General features: G+C 38.1%; 2 protein-coding genes across 5 annotated transcripts; one reads left to right on the top strand and one right to left on the bottom strand.

Annotated features, from left to right (window-relative positions):
• Nucleotides 1-458: 458 nt before the first annotated feature.
• LOC135666510 (zinc-finger homeodomain protein 1-like) lies at nucleotides 459-1,571 on the bottom strand. Its single transcript, XM_065178091.1, has one exon. It carries the CDS (start codon nucleotides 1,440-1,442, stop codon nucleotides 633-635), a length of 810 nt encoding a protein of 269 aa, XP_065034163.1. The 5' UTR covers nucleotides 1,443-1,571; the 3' UTR covers nucleotides 459-632.
• Nucleotides 1,572-5,897: 4,326 nt separating this feature from the next.
• Nucleotides 5,898-20,507, top strand: LOC135666518 (chaperone protein dnaJ 1, mitochondrial-like). 4 transcript variants are annotated; one of them, XM_065178105.1, is made up of 19 exons: nucleotides 5,898-6,279; nucleotides 6,362-6,473; nucleotides 10,197-10,286; nucleotides 10,393-10,484; nucleotides 12,272-12,355; nucleotides 12,446-12,484; nucleotides 13,808-13,951; nucleotides 14,026-14,067; nucleotides 14,156-14,243; nucleotides 15,296-15,360; nucleotides 15,446-15,508; nucleotides 15,590-15,662; nucleotides 15,853-15,944; nucleotides 16,856-16,927; nucleotides 17,150-17,206; nucleotides 17,564-17,612; nucleotides 17,687-17,726; nucleotides 19,079-19,168; nucleotides 20,025-20,507. In XM_065178105.1, exons 1-19 carry the CDS (start codon nucleotides 6,217-6,219, stop codon nucleotides 20,122-20,124), a joined length of 1,455 nt encoding a protein of 484 aa, XP_065034177.1. In that variant the 5' UTR covers nucleotides 5,898-6,216; the 3' UTR covers nucleotides 20,125-20,507. The 4 variants fall into 4 exon arrangements, with proteins under 4 accessions (XP_065034177.1, XP_065034179.1, XP_065034176.1 ...); XM_065178107.1 differs by having other exon boundaries at nucleotides 19,989-20,507; XM_065178104.1 differs by having other exon boundaries at nucleotides 17,687-17,756.
• Nucleotides 20,508-21,231: the final 724 nt, after the last annotated feature.

Here is a 21,231-nt window from a genome sequence, read left to right as displayed (position 1 = left end):
TATATGATATATGTGATTTTGGACTTTAATTGCGACAGATCTATAGATGACAAAAAAGCAAACGTCCATCACAGGGAAGAAGCCATGCACGGCCCATCACAGCCTCGGTCGTACTCTCCGAATCTCCCCGATATCGCACCCAACCTCCTCTGTCTCCTTTGGTCCTTCGAGACTTGGATGGCATTGTTAGAGAGAGAGAGAGAGAGAGAGAGAGAGAGAGAGGAAATAATCTTATTCGTTCCACACGATAACACTTGGACTGCAGCAGCTCGTGACATCCTCAACTCCTAATGTTTAATCTTTTAATAGAAGATACATCTACTGCGTTGCATGGCGGACACGTTTCACGGGTTCGTGAAGCGACTCTCTGGTCGTTCTTAACAGGTGAGTACCGAGATTACAAGAAAAGCTCGAAAGAACAGAAACAAACGAAACAGGAAACCAGCAACAGTGAGGAGTTTGAATCCGAAAGTTGCTTGTTTATTTCTAATTCTTCTATGTTGTCACCTCCACTCTTCCAAGCGTTTCATTTGGGAGCCAACAGTGAAATGGGAAGACAATTGTTAGCGGGCTACAAGAGGAGACGAAGACGATGGAACAAACTTCCCCTGACTCGATCCTCTTGTGTCTCTTTAATGTTTCTTACCGAGGGTGTGCTTGTTGTTGTGCATCCACACCTTGAGGACGTGCCGCTTGACGCACGTCTCCTCGCAGAACTTCTGCACCGCCGCCTCGTCGTGCCTCTGAATCCGCCACCCCAGCCATTCTGCGAAAGCCAGCATCTTCTCCTTCTGCTCCTGCGTGAACTTGGTCCGGAACCTCTTCCTCGCCACCACGCCTCCTCGTCTTCCGACTCCGCCGCCGACGCCCACCATCGGGTTCGGCGTCTCCTCCTGCTCGTCCCTGCTGTGCCCTCCGCCGCCCCGCGCCGACGGCAGCGGCAGCGGTGCCGGCCTGTGCTGCTGCGGCGACGCGAGTGCCGCGGCAGTGGAGTGGTGGGGGTGGAAGTACCCTCCCGGCGCGCGGTTGTAGGGAGAGAACTGGGGGTGGTACCCGATGACCTCCGTCGCGCCTCCTCCACCACCAGCTCCTCCTCCCTCCTCCTCCCTCCGGTGGAAGTTCCGGTGGCAGCCGCATGCAGCGCAACGGAGCGCGTCGAGTGTCCCCTCCTCCCCCGCCGCCATAAACTCCCCGCACCCGTCCACCGCGTGCCCCCCGATTCCCACGGCGTGGTTCTTCAGGCACTCCCGGTACTTCCCTCGCCCGCCTCTGCCACCGTACGTCTTGCGGTGCCCCGACCCTCTCACCGCCATCCCGGCCGTCGCCGACGCCGATTCCCCTCCTCCTCCTCCTAGATCAGAATTCCCCGTGACGGTGTGGTCACTCGATCCCACCGGCAAGGCCGTCTCCTCTATTCCTTCATCATGTTCCTCGAAATCCATATCCCTGTATCTCCCTCTCTCGCTCTTACTATCGTTCTCTTCAGCTCAGGCTCAAAACTGGCAGAGGGTAAGAGAAAAGATCGTGGACACCATCGACCCTAAACATGGCCACTTTGTGATGACACACACACACACACACAGTCCCTCTCTCTCTCTCTCTCTCTCTCTCTCTCTCCCCGACAAGCCCGATGAATTCTCGCCGGAGATTGAACCAGCTTCCGGTGCGTGAGGGGAGTCCACGGTAGCCAATTAAACCCTCCATAAATACCTCCGCCACCTCTACTTAAGCCCAGCCATCCTCGCTCTTCCCGGTGACGTCCTCCGTATTATTTTACTGTTTCGCTCCCACCTCGCTTGAACTGCTCATGCGTCATGTCGACATGAAATGACGCCCATGATCAAAATTACCATCACAAACACTGCTAAGTAACCCAACATTATATATATATATATATATATATATATATATATATATATATATATATATATATATATATATATATATGCTCTACAGCTCATGTTATCGTCATTGTTTTGACAGCCCACATTAGAGAGAATATAAGGTTTCAATCCTTCGATCGAAGAGACCAGTTTACTTGTGCGACAAGGTTGCCCTGCATGCCCATTACTGTTTGTTCTCTGCTACAGTGGATTAGGGTTTTGATGACCACCGCAGAGAAATCATCAGCTTCATGACAGTTGCTGTCATGTTGACCAGACGCGCTTTGGTTGACTGGAGTTATGAGGTTGACCTGCCACATATTTAATTGGAACACCAGATAATATTATATCATTTGATAATTTTGGATATCACTTTCATTGATAATTTTAATTTTTTTATTATTTTCTGAAGCTAACATAGTCTTTATTTTGGATATAACATTTTAGAAAAATAATAAAAAAAAAATTAATCTATTATTAAAATAATTTATATTGACAGAAAGTGAATACCATAATAAACTTCTAGTATAAAATATTTAAAATCGCCGTTGTATATGTTTCAACTAGTTGGTTTTGTCGATCGAAAATATCAATATATGATTAAAATTGGTTTCACCCTCCTACACTAAGCCTTCGTACCACTAACTTTTTAATTAATTATTTTTTAAATTATAATTTACTTCATTAACTACATGCTCATTCCAATAATACAATAATCATTTTTTGAAAGGTTGTCTTACATAATCTCAAATATTCAAAGACTCAAAATATTTGATTGTTTATGTTAGCTCTTATTACGCTCCTAAGTTTAACACAACTCCAATCCTTGTATCCGTATAAGGTATTTCTTTGAACATAATATTTTTCGATGCTATGAGCATGAAGCTTAAAAGGTTTTTGTATAATGTCATGTTATTCTTGTTGAATCCATGTTTCATTTTCCAAAATCTTACTCCTTTAGCGATATGAACCACTATAACAATCATTCATTAACTAGGTCATTAGCCAAGTCATTAACTAGGTTTAGGAGTATATCTCAAACCCCCTTAAGTGCATTTCTCTTCATATCAACTAATAATTCTCCTCTCTTATTATTTTAGTTTAGTAATATCTCATTTCCTTTGCAACCTTTTTATCTACCTCTTCACTAACTTACTTTGTAATGCTTGACATCACAAATGATGTCTTTATTCTCTTCTCGACTTAAGTGATACCAAATTATATTAATATGATCATATACGTATCACTAACTCTTCACCGATTCTGATTCCTTCAATATAACCAAATAATATATCCAAGCCTGAATATCATATGATAATATATTCCAAATATAATAATTTCAAACTATGTCAAATCCTTGATATTCACATTATCATAAATCCTACTGAATCCACGAGTATCACCCAAACTTAAAGATCTTTGCAAAGCTATAAATTTGAGGAATATGATGCAATAGTCTACAATATCACATTGACCTTTGTATCATCACATATCATACAAAATATCATTAGATATAAGTAAATTTTTTTAATCAAACAAAATTCAAATAAACCCATTGATAGATATGGCCAAATACAGCGAATACATGCATGTACGTACAAACAAAGCACACCATATACAGTGTACACATCAACGTGATGCAGTATACTCCTCATCAAACACGCATCCACCCTCATGTAAGGTGTCAAAGGTTGACGAGGAGATAAACTTATAGGATCAACTACCTGTTATCTTTTATTATTGACATCACATTACATCACTATTGTAATGTTGATTGAGAACAAACTAGATGTATATATTGAGAGTAGCTGATGATGTAGTTGGTCGGCATGGGAAAAGACTGGTTAATGCGTTAATGGGTGCAATGGAGGGAAGAATGAGGCGTGGGAAGAGGTGGGTTCATGTCATGTGAGCTGAGCCAGGCCAGCACCGACGCCATGCTCCTGTCGGCCATGGCTGGGAACTCCCGCAGAGTGTCCATGCATGAGAGAGAGAGAGAGAGAGAGAGACGAGAACATATAATTCAAGAGAAAGAATGGGTTAACCATGCAAATGGGGAACACGACTGTAGTGCTTCAGCGTTGCAGAGATGCACTGTAGCAGCAGCAGCAGCTTGACGAATCCCGTTTTGGTTATTGTTATTGTTTAGAGAGAGAGAGAGAGAGGATGATGGATGTGGACAAGACGATAAAAGGTTGCCTGACTTCCATTTCCATTCCTCGCAGGCTTGTCCCATATTTTGTGCCTCGCTTTCGCCCATCCCTAAACTCCTCTCTCTTAAGAGGCTCTCGTGTATTTCTCAGTCTTCCAGACTATCTATATATATATGCATCTCCGGCCACCATTCAACGTGAACTACTGTTGCATTATATTGGAACAATGAGGTGAATTCTGCACATTTTTCCATATTATACATATGTTGAAAGCATGGGCATAGTTAAAGGAACATGGAAATGCTAGCTATCTGATCTCTGTGGACCATGTACACATATGTACAGTAGTTGGAGGGGCATTTAGTCTGTTGAATGTGTTGTAAATGAGAGAGAGAGAGAGAGAGAGAGAGAGAGAGAGGAATGATAAGATATGGGAGGTCTCTTCAGCTTTTGTCACCCAACACATTTCATTGCCTTTCTTCACCTACGAGCCGAGAGGTCTCTTCAGCTCACGTCTCCCAACACAGCTCATGCCATATCATTGCCTTTCTTCCTCATCTTATTTCCTTCCTCTTTCACCATCACCACGATGTTTCATTTCTCCACACACCCACCCGTACAAGACGTCTGTCCTCCATTAGTCCCGACGCCTCCATAAGAAACACAGAGAATTCAGAGAGCATGGACGACAAAAGTGGATCACTCGCAGCTCTGTTGGAAGGAAGAATGGACTATGCCCACTTCATTGCTAGAGAAAGTGAGGGCTGTGTTTTCTTTGGTCTCATGATTAGTCACTTCCAAGTTTGGCTTGGCATGTCTTCCCTCCCTTTTTCCCATCCCACCAACAGATCCGATCACAGAACACTGCTGCAGATAGGATAAAGAACACAATGAATTGCAGACATGAGGAGCTTTGGCACTCGATGATGCCATTTGATAGCTGGCGATAACCCCAAGCTGTTTCGGAAATGGTCGTTTCTTTGAGGCCACACCAACAACGCACAACGAGACAACCACAATAATCCATGATTAGGACAGTACGTGGTAGAAGCTCCAAGGAACGCTTGCCATGCTGCTGAATCCCCATAGCTCTTAACCTTTTTACTGTATCTCATGTGAGTGCAAACCGTACTGCCAGCCATGGCAGTAGCTCGCGAGCTCGATCTTCGCAGAGCTGCGTCGGGGCATGCATGCACGCAACAGGATCGAGTACAGGGCTGGATCTACTGCACTGGGTTTGTGAGAACCTTAACACTCGACACGTCCTGCAGCAGTTCGCCCCCCGGGGAGGGAGTGGTGGACGGGAGACGAGAGCTCGCTACTGCTGTCTCAGAGTACCGTCTTCTTCTTTGGGACTGCTGTGAGCTGGGGATGGATGATGGATGTAGGGAATCACGTGCCAACGGGGGCCTCGTATTGCATGGTCGCACGTGTGACTGTTGCATGACCTCTACCATCGAATGGTGTTGGCTGTTTTGCACAGAGCACTGTCCTTTGTGGACTCAATGACAGTGATATATATGGAGGATCTTTAAATCTGGAGGAATATATTGATATTATATTAAGATTTATTGATGATAAAAATTAAGCGTAAAGGTAAGAAAAAAATAGAGAAGACATAAATGATATTTTTCCTGATCGATTGATTTTTGAGAAGAATAAGTTTGGTCAAAATTGGTCAAACATTCGTATTATCCATGCTGAAATCGACATCCATTGCAAATTGGGCTGATCCTAAATAGGGCCCAATCCGACTATACTGAACCGGACCGGTCTAGCCGCTAAGTGTCTCGAGTGTTTCGGCCCGGCCCGATTTAATGAATCAGACCGGCATAGCTGCAGTACTAATCTTGAGCGGAGAGGTCTACAAGGCGTCGAGTCGAGGTTGTTGGAGTCTGTCACCATATCGTCGTCGATCTCCAACCCACAACAGCAGCAGCCCTCCGCCGCTACCGCCGACGCTTTCCCTCCTCCCTCACCTTCCTCTCTTCGACCCTTCGTTTCTCCTTTTCGAAGGCTGATTGATATTGGGGTTTACCGTAGAAGGAGGCAGAGCGGCAGAGTGTTCCGGCGGAGATGGGGTTTTATGAAGGTCTAGGGTTCCATTTCCTCCTCTGCTGAGTTCTGCTACCCATTGTTGCGTTACGGTGGTGATCGAGATCGGGGCCTGAGAACCACGGATGGGTAGACTCTGGCTGGGTATACCGAAAAGATCGTTACCGTCCCTTTTCCTATCGAGAAAGGTTGGCATCGGTATGAAATTGATCTTCTTGCGGGTTAACGTGTGCTTTTGGTTCTTTACAGTTCTTTCTTGATTTGCTGCAGGCTTTTGGCCGTCCTTGGTCCTCGCCGATCATGGGTTCACCATTGGGTCTTGTCCAAGGGAGGAAGGAGGCTTTCTCACCATTTATGAGAGCAATTTCTCACCTGTCAACAAGTAATTATTTCACGAAATAAATTTTGTACGTTTCGTCAAATTTGATGTAGTTCTTGATTCTGTTTAATTCTTCTGTGCACTGTGATTGCAGAAGAAATGATCTCAAAGCTGAACGAATGAGATACTTAATGTAGTAAAATGATGCATTTTTATATGTTCTCGGTGATAAACTTATATTGAAGTATACAGACTATTCCTACATTCAAAAATGCTGGTGGAGTTGTACTTCCGTGGAAAATGATGATCTGTAGCTGTACTATATATATTTCTTATAAATTATATATATATATATATATATATATATATATATATATTAGAAAAGCTCTTTATGTATTATATATAATATATTTATTTTAAAAATATTTTATATTGAACTTGTAGACCAACTACTAGATCCGCTGGTCTAACCAGTGAACTAGTGACCTGAGGCTTCATCAGATCGATGTGTGCTTCAGCTTTGATAATATGCTTAGCTGATACTAATTGGCTGGACTTGGCCAATCTAATGGGAATTAGTGAGGAGGGGATGGGGGTGGTGAGGGAGAGGGAGATGATTCGTTGAGTGGTTGAGTGATAGTTGTAGGAGGAGAGAAAGTATAAGAAGACTATTAAAGTCATGAGGGAGAGAAGGCATAGAGAGCTTTTGTGTAAAACTGTGATTTTGAAGCATAGGATGAAATGATACTACTATCACATTTGCCAACCACTATTTTTGTTGCATCTTCAACCTATCATTGCGAGATAAGAGGAGAGTTTCAAGGACAAGGGAAGGCAAGGAAAAAGAGTAGCTTTTAGCCTCTTTAAGGAAGAGTAATATCATGGCAAAGGAGATATGTTGTAATTTGATATCAATCGTGAATTCCTCAAGCATCCTTCTTAGAGAAGTCCTTTTCATAACTTTGCATTACCATTTGCAACTGTCTCCTGCCCATATGTGAGAAGGACTAAAAAATTGGTAACAAAAGCATGATACTTAGAGCCGAGGGGTTGACTGATGTGCCAGCACTACTACTTGATTGAGTGCTAGCATGTAGGTGTGTCTTCAGAAAGAACTTCACCGCTGCGAACTGGTGCCCACCATTATAGTGATCAGAGAAGCACTGATCCCCTGTGTGGGCCACTGTTTTTTTTTTTTTTTTAAGTTGTAGGTGGGTCAGTTTTAAACTATTTTTGGATTTCATTTACACATTATTATTTTACTACAATAATATATAATCATAGTTATTTCCTTGATTTTTCATCTTTTTATTTTTTTTCCATATTTATAATTTAGTCATTATTTCAAATAGATAAAATATATTTTTACAAACACCTTTGATATTTTTGTATGTTTTATTTTTATTTTTAGAATTTTAAGTTTATGTTCTCAATAGCTCCTAATGTCACTAGTCCAGTCTTGCTGACATCATGGATTCCAATTGTATCATTCTTGTCAGATCCGGATCACATGAATCTTGCTATGAGCCATTTCAAAAATGATAACTCAGATTTGTTCAATTAGAACTGGCTAAGCAGTTGTGCAAGTATCAGGTTGTATTAATGAAATATCAGTTTAGATGACTCTTGCATTTGGTTAAAGGTTGAAGTTGCTTAGTGTGAAGGGCGTTCAGTTTCTACCAAAGAGCTACAAGGTCCTATTTTGGCAAGATGGAAAGAGATAGTGAGAAGATACTATTTGGAAGGTTTTTGTGATTGGTATTATAATACAAGTACAAATAGTAGAGTTATTATTTCTTTTAGTAGGATATAGAAGATTGTTAGTTTTATGTTGCAACCTGCCTTTTTCTTTGGTATGATTCTAGCAGAAAGAATCAATACAATCTTTGAAGCACTTCAAATGCATGACACAACTTATGGTGGTTACTCTTAAATTCAAGGTTTGCCTTACTGGTCCAAATCGACGTGCTGACCAGTATGTGCCACCTCGTACTAGTGTGTTGAGTGTCGGCATAGCGGGGCATGCCAATGGCACAAAAAAAAGCCAAAAATTACTTCGAAATTACCAAAAAATAAAAATTTTGGTCATGCCGACGACACATAAAAAAGGCCAAAAATTCCTCTAAAATTACCTAAAAAATAGAAGAAACTTAAATTAGGATTTTTAAGTTGGAAGTAAATGTAAATTTAGTATAATATCAGTAAAAATATTCTAAATTAGGAAAGAACGATGGAACATATCTTTTTTGGGCTTTGAAGAGCAGCTTTGCGGTACGTTCTGGATCGTCCTTTCATTGATATTGAATTATCTAGAAAGAAATGATTTGAATTGTTAGATTTCAAGTTAAACTTTATTATTTAAGTGAATGAAATAATAAATGGATCAATCGATGGATATATCTAGTTCTACCACCAAGAAGAGTGACGGGACTCCTTGGGCGGTGGATCGGGATCCTTGATCTTATGTATCTGTATATCAATATGATAATGATATGTTTTCAGGATCCAATCCTGAAATTGATCTCACGACGTAGTATACTGATACACCATATATCATTGGTGCATCAATGTAGTGATGATTTTAATCTGATCATCGTAAACCACACTTGTCCTACGCGGCTCCTGTGGTAAGTATGATTGTGACATGTGTTAGTGCAGAGGTTGGAGAATGCCAGATTTTTTACATTCGCTATTGATTTGTTACTCCGTATCATAAGATTGATCACCATACCGCTGCTTGAAAAATAATAACCAACTATTACCATATTGCTTTTGACCGTAAGATTTTCCATAATACGATTATCCTCCCAAACTTGGTTTAATCCACAAATCACAGTTTTGCTAAGTTTAAGAGAATGCAAATGTGAGAATAAGAGAAATGTGAGTGAGAAAGATATTGAGAGAGTAGAAAAGCTTGAGAAAGTGAAAGAAGAGTGAATGATGGGGTATAAAGGGTTTAAAAACCCTTAGATTTGATTCAAATGGTCAAATGGATCGTTTGAATTCAACAAATCCTGGCCCTTCATCGATAACAGTCGAAATCCGACCATTACCATACCAAGTGGCAACAGTCAGATTTTTATTGTTACCAATGAAGGGTTGGGATTTGTTGAATTCAAACAATCCATTTGATTGTTCCACCCGGTACAGACCGCGTATCACCTGATACAGGGTCCCCTGTTATGGACCGCCCAAGACAGGGTGGTCCACATATGGGTCCCTTGTCGGACCGGTATGTACTTCCTTAAATTAACTTTCTAATTCACCATTTGCCTTCAAATATAATGTGCAGGTAATTCTAGATGTGATTGTGACAAAATAACAAAAAGCTCTCATTGAAACTGTAATGAACCACCTTTTGTTATTTGTTCCTGGTCCATTCTTGTGATACAAGGAAAGAAGCGTATCAATTTAGGGTTTTTTAATTCTGTTGAAGGATTAGGTTATTGGTCTTGGCATATGTAAAACGCTCCTTTTCAATCACCAATGTTTTTTGTAAAATCATTATGTTTTATGGATGTTCTTTAAAGCCTGTTACTATAAATCTCTCATGGTTTCTTTTGCTTTTTTTTTAGTATTCAGTGGTGAATGAAAAATTTTAAGGCTAAAGTAACTTTTTTTTCTTATATTGTTGGTTCCACCTTGCAAATCTTCCATAGTTTTTCATCTTAACTAGTAGAGACTGTGCCTTCGTCTATGATTTGTAATCAGTGGTATATCTGAATTTTTTGTTCTTCATAGGTCCATTTAATATCCGTGCATGTGTCTAACACCTCTTCTTTTTAGGATACGAAACCAATGGTGGTATTGTTGAAGGAACCCATGACTTTATGAGATTGAGGACATTTTTGTTAAGCCGATTCTTTCATGCAACAGGTAATTGATTAATGCAGATGTTGCAATTTCCAATCTTAAAGAGGTACTTCACTCTTGGCTGTTGAAATGCTCACAATTTTTTTTTTTTGTGTGTGTGTGTGTGAAGGACCTTGTTATGCTATTGAACGGGACTATTATGAAATTCTTGGTATCCCACAAGATGCTTCATTAGATGATATCAAGAAAGCTTTTCATGCGGTTGGTATCTTGCTGTCAGTTGGTCTACATTGACTATTGGGCACTTGTTTTTAAGTTCTTTTGCAGAAATATATGTGAACTGTTTGAAATTGTGGCTAGCACATGCCATGTTAGGCGGTTAAGAAAACTGTCACTGTAATATGGTTGTTCAGATTTCAAGTGGAAGCAAGTTGCTAACAGTGAAAATTGGCCTACCCATGGATGATGCTGAAAAGATTTTGAACTGCATGTACAGTAGACTTGCATCACAGGGTAGAATCCCTGTTTGTATGTGAAAAAGCAAGCCAGTGGGAGAAATACATCTTTGTTGTTAGCCTAGACAATCTACTTCTCTTTTGGGCCTTCTAGACCTTTACAATAGCTTTTCTTCCCTCTCTGGCTGCGGCCATTTTGAAGAGCAAGAGAGACCTGATAATGCTCACTCTAGTATAATAGAGGATCATATCTCTTCTAATTAAGTAAAGGAGGCAAGTTGTTGGTTCATATGAACATATTGAATAGATAGTTACCATTTTTTATTGGAGTGAATCTTTCCATAAAAGAATTTTGTAGCTTCCTCTACTGGCTGCCTACCTGAGTCATCCTTCTAGAAAATGATTTTGCCAAAATTCTAAGACAAGACAAATTAGGCTTTGGAACAGCTTTTGTGGATAAATGAAAACATTTTGCAAAGTAGGATTCCTATCTTCTTGTGTGGCTTGAACATGCAGCATATGTAGCTGCATATGCAGCTACATACATCTTCGATGATGCTTGTGTGTTCCACATAAGAAAGAAAATGCGATTGTATACATGGTTTATGTTACCTCCTTATTGCTATTAGTTCTATTATTATATTATTTTAATACTATAAGACATTATTGATGATAGTATAACTTTAATAAAGTACATCTTAATATAATTCTGTATAATTTCACTTGTATCAAGATGTATAAAATTATTCCAGAAGTTTCTGACTTAGTCAAGGCATTTGCTTGTCCATTTATCTATCTGAATCATTTTTTCCTCATGATGTGTTCAATTGTATTTTTCAGAAAATTCATTTAATAACATATGCCCTCATACTTTAATGTCACATATGAACTAGCAGAAGGTTTTTCATTGCATACTGCCTCCTAAAATACAAGGTACTAGTCATGCAGGGAATACAACTGCTTTTCAACACTTTAGCTTTTACAGTTATGAACTTTCCTTCTTCAAACAATGAGTCTCTGGCATAAAATTGAAGGAAAATTCAAGAAGCAGCAGTAGAGCAGTTGATAAGAGATTTTTTTATCAAGCCTGTGTTAATGCATATATCTGATTATTTCCTTTCTTGTTAAATTTGATGCTCTAATCTGTTCCTTATTAATTGTGCTTTATATTTTCTCCCTCTTCACACTTCTTTTACCTTTAACAAGTGTTTATCCAATCTCACAAGAAGGCCTTTTGACTCTCTAGACCATCACTTCAGAGTCCTATATGACAATTTAGGTGCCACATTCTATGCTTGTGTTGGTTTTCTGTTGGTATTGTCACATACTGTTATGGCATTTGCATTGCAGTACCATGTACTGACATGATTTGTATTACCCATAATTTAATGTACATTATTGGCATGATGTTGTAGCATAATCCACTATGTTTCTTTCTGTAAATAATAAAATATGAGTTAAGAAGCTTAATTATATTGCTTTTTCTGGAGCTTCAGCACAATTTTTAGCTATTCATCTGTATTTTCTTTGCAGCTGTTTTTAATTTATTCTTAAGGATTTTTTGTTGTATGTTCTTTCTGTTTAATTTTTAAGCTGGCTAAGAAGTACCACCCAGATGCCAACAAAAACAATCCTACATCAAAGAGAAAGTTTCAAGAGATAAGAGATGCATACGAGGTAAGGTATTCAGAAAGTTAGTTTGGAATTTTAGATTGTGTTTGATTTGGATGTACTTTGTATTTTACTCACTTGGACTTGTTATTGCAGACTTTGCGAGATCCCAAAAAGAGAGCAAAATATGACAAGGTAACCCTTGTTTGTTAGATATATTACTAATACTCCTCTATGTTATATTTTTAATGACCCTGCAACTTATTATGGTGCCTTGTTTCTGATGTTGTCTAAAGTAGTGTTACGAAAAAAGTTTGTGACTCACCCATATATTTGGGTTCCATGCTGGTTGGTATAATATGGTACGGGTACCATGCTGACTTGTACAAATCGATCAAATTGCCAAGGCTGTGTTGTGATGTAGTGTGACATCTTGTTCTATTACCGGATTGGCATAGTATGATATTGTACCTTGGCATGTCTCAACATGGTCAGCATGGAAATGCTTGATCAGGAGTATCCATGTACCTTGGCATCAAAATGCATGATATTGTACCTTGGCATCTCTTTTCGTTTTGTTATCTTTATGCATCTCTATTTGGTACATGGCACTATTCAGATTTTATATGTCTAACTTTTGCTACATAACAAGTTGATAAAAGCTATCTAGTTTATTGATTAAGGATTATAGTGGTGTGTGCGAAGCATCTTCATGTGACATATGCTAGTACAACATGAACAACATTTTTCTGTACCATTCATCATGCCTTGCTGGCACATGGTTGCAACATTACAAGATATCATGGCTCAATATGCATGGCCAAATTATTGACAGAGATTCAAATACGATATATTCATCCTCTTTGTGTGGTGATATTAATGTGTTAGTACTATACCAATTTTAATCCTTGATATGAACTAGAAATAGCTCGGCATAGAGTAAATGCTCATATGATGATGATCTAAGATGTACATTAGGACTCACATAACAAAAAAAATTAATTATCTGTGAAAAAAATATATCTTTTTTTTCTGCTGATCCTTTTAGGTACAGATTGAAGTGTACATGTAAAGCTAATCATAGTGTTAACCAAAATTGTTAGGAATAACCTTGGTCCCTTCCCAAGCTTCTTAGACTAGCTAAATGTCTTTAAAACAAAAGAAGACCTTTAGCACTAAGGCGATGACCAGGCTCAGTCAGGCACATGGCTGGTTATCTGGCCTAAGACCCTGAAAAGTGTTGGATGCTTTAGCGGTGGGGGATATCAAACTGCTGTGAGATCTATGTGACTATGTCAATTACGTGCGCCATATATTGTCACCCATTTGGTTACCTTTATGGTATTGTCTTGGTATCGTATTTGCCCATCAGATGTCTTAATATCCTGCTGACATGATCCATGTCTGTCAGAATGTAGTAGACTTTTCATCCTTACTCTATTACTAATGTCTTGCTCCTATTAATGGATTAAGCATATCACTTTATGTACTTATCGTTACTCATTATGTTGATTGAAGAAATCCTTCCAAGGGTCAGAGAAAGTAGGCTATGCTGCAGATGACACGGAAGGGTTCCATGAAGCCTATCATGATCCTTTCTCAGAATTCCACAAAACCAATCATGGTCCTTTCTCTAATTCATTCTTTAAAATATTTACTGAGGTAAGTGAGATGTTTTTTACCTTATTCCACTAATTTTCTATAGGTAAGTGCTATGCTTATTCTTCTTGCTTCAGGTCTTTGAACATGAGAGAGAAACATATGCAGCTGACACACAGGTTTAGTCTTGCTTGGACCTTTGCTACTCAGCTGTTTCTTGATCTGCATCCACATTTGCTTTATGAACTTACATCTATTGGCACACAGGTGGAGCTAAATCTATCATTTTCTGAAGCAGCTAAAGGTTGTATTAAGCAGGTGTCCTTTACCTCACAAGTTCTCTGCAGCTCTTGCCGTGAGTAGATACTCTAGATATGGGCTTTTAACACTAATTCCTTCTCTAATTTCTTATGAACCCTCTACTCAATGGGTATGTTGAATATGTTATTAGATTCATTCATTTTGTAGTCTATATTCTTGAAATCCTTACAAACTTCCTCTTTGTTCTTAAATTGTACACATGCTGTCTTTAATTTTCTATATTTAGAGTATGTCAACAAGTCAATATTAGTTTAATTATGTATATTTGAGTATTTTTTTATCATAACTAATTGCTTATAATCCATTTGTGGATTCTTATGCGGTAGCTTCTCATGGCTCGAATCTTAAACCAGATTCATGCTTTGAGTATCATAGGAACTGTTTGTTTGTTGAGACTTACATATGCATGTCAAGTTTTGCTCAATAATTTAGCTTGATCCATGGATTAACATCTACACACAGAAGTTTGTAATTTTCTGGAAGTGAACACTAGATGATATCTTTATAAAGATGTAGTTTCTTCAAGATTAATGTAGCACAAGCTTTTTATTAGGTTGGGAAGAGAGATTGTGACTTTGCAATGACCACTGGTAAGTATGGATCACTGAACGATCAATCTATCATTTGTTGTCTGATCCCATGTTCTACCTTTGATTTGCTCCTAAGGTCAATTTGCCAGTGCATCTGACTTCTTAGTGTAATATTCTACGTCTCCTTGTTTCTTAATTTGCTATGGTATTTTAAATATTCTACATCTCCTTGTTTCTTAATTTTGCTAAGGTAACTTTATTATTCGCAAAGTTCATCTTCTGGGATAAGAACATTGGAGAAGGCTGCATGTAGTCATAGGCATGGGAGTAGTTGAAATAAGTGTGTGAGAGGATTTCACAATTGGTTGAAAAGATGATTTTTTTATAAGCACATTGGTTGAGTAATGAACTAGGAAGTTACAAATATGATTTTTTTTTTTTAATTTGGCCTAATCAACTGGTATACTCACTTTTGTGTTAAAAAAAGGAACAGTTTTGTTGTTTATATTTTTTTGTTTGTGCATTGTATGATAACTTGTGGCTTGAAATGATGCAGATGGAAGGGGCCATCCTGTTAATGCAAAGCCTTCAAGATGTCCTACTTGTAATGGTGTTGGAACAGTGAGTTTCTTTTGTATTTAGAAGTGTAGAGTAACTATCAATACTTGAAAATGTGACTTTTCGTAATTCTTGTGTCTTGATCTAGGTCACAGTGTTTCCTTTTACATCTACTTGTAGCTCTTGCAGAGGGTTGGGGAAGATAATCAAGGTTGATAATAGTTCTGAAAAGAAAATTCTGATGTCACTTTATTAAGTTCTACATACATAATCACCAATTATGTCCTTGCAGGATCATTGCTCAGCATGCAGAGGGTTGGGGGTGGTTGATGGTGTGAAGAATGTTAATGTAACCATTCCAGCAGGTTATGCTATTTTCTTTTTCTATCTGAAATTGCACCAAAGAGTGAATTATCTCCAAGTATTTGTTCCCTCTTTCATATTCAATCCTGTTTAAGACTTGGCCCCTCATCTTCCTTCCTGCTTTGTGGATATAATGATGATATAATGCTACGACCATTCTGATATAATGATGATATAATAATGATGACATAGGAGTTGATTCTGGTGATACAATTAGTGTGCCAAATGCTGGAAATCAAGGTGGAAATGGTGTCCATCCCGGAAATCTGTACATTAAGTTGCAGGTTTTCTCTTTTTTTTCCTGTTATCTTTCTTTTATTGGCATATACCTCCTTGCTTGAGACTTATGGAACTTCAAAGTCTACTCCCTTGCATGCTTCCATTGTTTTTTAGTTGGTGACTGACTTGCAATTTTTATTTTTCAGAGCTTTCTAATTACTTTAGAGAATCTAATAAAAGTCACAAAGTAGTTCCATACGGAGTGATAAAGCTTATTAAGTGAAACTGTTGTTGTGTATTTTTATTGAACACTTCTGTTGATTTATAAGATCCACTTGATTTTATTTTAAGTAAATTTAAATTGAAAGTACTGATTTATTGGAAGTGTTTCAAAATTTTAAGGCATACTTTGTACCTTGCAAGAATAGTGAATTTATTTTTTGCAAGGGTACTCTTTGTTGTTGGACTTATGGATTTTAATAGCGTCGTCTAAGATTTAAACTCTTATTAGGACTTAGACAACTTCAAACTATGGAGCTTTCTGGTTATCTATTTTCTGTTGTCGAAAATAGAGGAATTGTTTTGTATATTCTTTTGCTATGAATTCACGTCATTTGTTTTTAAAGAGAAAATCATTGCTCCTAGTACTATTGTTATGTTTTAGTTGTTTTTAGTGATTTTATTGTCAGTTATTTCACTAAACTTAGTTTGGAGTGTGGTGCTATGCCAGCAAAAATAGTGATCAATTATTCTCATTACTTCTTCTTAAACTGATTGTCTTCATTGAATTTGTAGCCTTTTACAACCTTTCGATTTCTTTTACTTTGTCATTCTCTTTTTGTACATGTATTTACTTTAATGGACCAATAATTTGTATTATTGTATTACATGATTTATCATCATATTTGTGGCATTTATTCTTCTGAATGTGCTGTTTTCCTTTTAATTCTTATTCATCTTTATTTTGGTGATTTAGGTAGACAAGGACCCTATCTTCCTACGAGATGGTTCTGATGTATATGTTGACACCCACATAAGCTTCACTCAGGCAATGATAGTCATCTGACTTTTCTCCAGTTCTCCTAAAAATTTGTTTATTTATAAAACAGTACATTCACTTTTTTTACTAACTGTTACTGGTGAACTCTATATCACATTGGAAAGCAGTACATTCAGTTTCTTTTTGTTGTTTTGTATGTTTTCGTACTATATGCTTCTACTGAAACTTTTGACATAGTCAAGTAATTTGTAAATTATTCTTCTTGAACAGGCTATTCTTGGTGGTAATGTTGAAGTTCCCACCTTGTCTGGGAAGACAAAAGTGAAGGTAGGAGTTCCGACTTTGCATCTAAAGTGTATTCATGATTCACCTTGTTCTTTCTTTGTTCTGTGAAGATCTCTGTGAGTTCTCCATCTCATACTCCTCCATGGTCCTGCTTCCCTGGATTTATATCTTTTAGGCTTAATGGTCCTTTGATAGGACACATTTTTTCTTTGGTCAGTAGATCATGTGAATTTTCCTACTGGAAACACAATTGTTCAAATGCCTCTTGCAGATAGTTTTTCCCACTTCGATGTCTCAACAAATAACACACTTGTTAGTCTTTAGTATTCTGATTGACAAGAAGCATGACATTGATATGAACAACTTCAGGTAACTTGATTTTGTTTACATTTTGTCCAGATACCAAAAGGAGTCCAACCTGGGCAACTGTTAATTCTGAGGGGTAGAGGTACAAAACATAATGCCTTTCGTGCTACTGTGCTGTGCTTGCCATAGGTGCTAATTATGTGGTGAAAATATCAGGTTTACCGAAGCAAATTGGCCTAGTTGATCATGGTGACCAGTATGTGCGATTCCGCGTGCATTTTCCTTCGTAAGCTCTTTTTCACAGAATAATTGTTGAATTGTGCTTATGGTGACAACACTTGATGCATTAATTGATTCATTGGAGCCCTGTCAGTCAACTGACTTCTATAGTTGTGAAAAAAAATTTAAGAAACTGACAACTCATTGTCTTATTATGTACCATATCCATGAAATTCTACATGTAAATCGGCATTGTCACAAATAGAATTGAGTTCATCTGGATATAACCGCACAAACTAGAGAATAATGATTGATAAGTCATCATCATAATGCAGCACCAAGTTGTCCCTGTCTCATATATTGATACATAACAAATCTTATTGTATGACATATAGATATTATATAAATAGTGCATCACGTTTGAAAATATCATCGTGTTTAGGACTGTGTCCTTGAATTTTGGTTTCCTTGGAAATTTTGTTCAAAATATGGAAAATTTTTCATAATAAAATCTATCCACAAAAATTTATTTATTTACCTATGCGTCTGGTCGGTGAGGTTTTTCTTTAGTCTCACCATATGTTTGAGTAACCACAGTATGCTAGTTGACATAGCTTGATTTGGCTGTATTTGGTATAACAGATGCTTGATTTGGCTGTATTTGGTATAACAGATGCTTGATTTTGTCTTACATTATTAAGAGGTAAAAAAATTGAGGGTGTGCCACAGCAAATGGAAGTTTCTGTCTCCTAGTATCAGCTCAATGATAGGATTAGTTTCTTTTCCAGAAGTGCAATGCTTGTTTATCTACAACCAACTTTATGCTAATTTTTTTTTTCTCTTGCATGGCATCTTTGTTTGGATATTCTCTTAAATTTTACATATCAAATTGACTAATTGAGTACTTAATTTGTGCTGAAATTTGACTGATGCACTTCATTTCAACAACTCCCTAATGCACAACGGAACTATGCTTGTTCCATTGCTTGTTCTCTTGCGCATATATAATAGGAACTGAATCATTTCTTTCTTACTAATGCGCTTATAAGATAGGAATTTAGATCTCACAAACATTAATTTCATCTATTGCAGTCGACTCGCATTAGCAAACAAAACAGTAAGCGTTAGCGAGCAGCTCACTGATACACTTAGTCTTGTTTGCTTGTTTCATCTCTTACTGATGCGCATATAAGATAGGAATTGAAGAATTGAATCAGATGAAAGACACATCTTGTGCAAAATTCAGTTGTTTATATTGTTTTTTCTTTGATTTCGAAATATTGTTTCCATGATAATTGTTTTATTAGACTTTCAAAAGGATGGTAGTAGCATATTGAACTAGCATCTGCTGTGAATTTGTTATTATTGTATTTTGGGATTCTTCATTAGGTCAGTAAATGACCGGCAGCGGGAATTGTTAGAAGAATTTGCTAAGGAGGAAGCAAACCAGGAAAGTTATGGATTTGCTGATGGAAACTGGTATGTCTGTAACATCTTTACCTTCATATGCTAGAACCAAAAATTATGACTATAATAAATACTTGTCCTGGAGTTCTGAAATAGTTTTCACTATTTTACTCATACATATCAGATGCAATGGTCAGTTAGCTAATTGCTAGAACTTTAATCTTCTTTATTTCTTGTTGTTTTGTGGTCTCTATTTTCTCCGATGGCCATTTTTATCTTGAACATAATTATTTTTTATCAAAGTATTTGTGATTGATCTGATCAAAATAACCTGTGCATGAGACACGCTGTTCTTGTCTTGCTTTTGTAACCTGTTTGTCTTTACTTTTGACTACACGCTTAAAAACAATAGCATATTTGGCTTACATATATATACCATTTAAGTACTTTATAGAATGCCATGTATGACAGGAAACAATCTGAATTTTATGGGTCGAACAGAGTAGGATACATCACCTGATGATGTACATAAGTCTTAGATTGGATACAATCACAAGTTCTCACGTCCTCTCCATGCCTTGAATAACACAAGTTCTAAGATAGGTTACACGATAAAAATAGACAGTAGCTTGCTGTAAGTGAACACAATACTGATTTTAGGATACCTGATCTGGTCTGACTTGACTAGTGCTGTACAAATTGATAGTAGGTTCTTTTGTTTGCTCATCTTCTGTTTTACAAGGATATGAAGACTGATCTTCAAACTGCAAGTTTGTGTCATTACAAAGATTTCTCTCTGTAGCGTTGGTCTTGATTGATTCCTGAAGTTCACAATTCGTTAACATGCAATGGTTTATCTGAGTGTAATTGAGATTTTGGACATGAATAACAGGCTTTACCAGCAGCTCTCTACTGGTTGAACTTACAGGTGGCAGCAAATCATCGATCATCTGATCAGTCCTAGGTTCATGCTGGGTATCGGCTTTCTGTTGTTGCTTAATTTGCTGGTGAGCAAAAGCTTGAGCTAAGGGGCGACATGTGCATGACAGACCACAAGATACTGTATCCATTTTGGAGAGAGATCCTTATGTGGATAAGTCATGAGATGAAGTTTAAGCATGACAAATTTTAGCTTTATGGGCCGACCGAGCCGTGGCTGCAATCATCATTTGAAGTCTGGAACTCCTTGAGAGAAGGCTTCTCTTTCTGGGATCCAAGTGCCTGATTGATATCAGAACCTCTGCTTCTTGTAACCGTTCATAATTTGTCATCATCTTTTAGTCATAGCAAAGTGATTTTTTTTTCCCTCAATTACTCGTCCATGTTGGGGAAGAAAATTGTAGAGTTACACACATAAGAATTCTATTTAATCATGAGGCTGTTTGGAATAAAAGGAACGTGAGATATGCAATTCCTCGTCTGCTATTTAATCATGGCTTCTTTTGTTATTGAGATCCATCCAATCTCCTTGTGATTGGCTTTTGAATCATTCATGTATGCCCTTTGTGAAGTGTTGTCGAGGCCATCTCTGCTGCTACTAGTAGTGTTCATTAAAATAACCCCAGCTTATTCTTTATTTAAAACATTTAACAGCAATTCTGTGAGTTCACAAACACATGTTCCCATTGGTGTTGAGTTCACAAACACCATCATATTGGCCATATGCAAATAGGCCTCCTTTGTGTTCTTGACAGCTCTTGAGATCACTTTCATTACTACCCTGTGGTCAATCGCATCGTCGGTGCTCGACTGTGTTAATTGTTCCTTCGATCGCTTGTTTGTTTTCGAATCCTCTCTATCGTAGTAGTTCATGTTTTTCTTCCTCGCAACAACCATCATCAAGCTCCTGCGAGGTGTTAGTCGAAGGCTCAGTAGTGGTGTTTTCCGGGTTGTCCCAGAGCAGCTCCTGAATCTCTCATTGGATGGCAGGATAGAGATTGGCAAGGAGGTAGTCGGTAGCATCGGGGCCATTGAAGCCATAGTAGTTGCTGACCAAAACCCAACCATGCTCCTCCGATATAGCGACATGCATTCTGTCCTCACCAGCCTATACCTAATAGAGTTTGTCATTCATGGCATCTAACAAATCCAATTCATTCTCAATGCAGTCGAAGCTTATCTGATCGTTGTCGTTG

Source organism: Musa acuminata, unplaced genomic scaffold (assembly GCF_036884655.1).
Source record: "Musa acuminata AAA Group cultivar baxijiao unplaced genomic scaffold, Cavendish_Baxijiao_AAA HiC_scaffold_1104, whole genome shotgun sequence".
Taxonomy (NCBI): Eukaryota; Viridiplantae; Streptophyta; class Magnoliopsida; order Zingiberales; family Musaceae; genus Musa; species Musa acuminata.
This window is presented reverse-complemented; position numbering and strand designations above follow the sequence as displayed.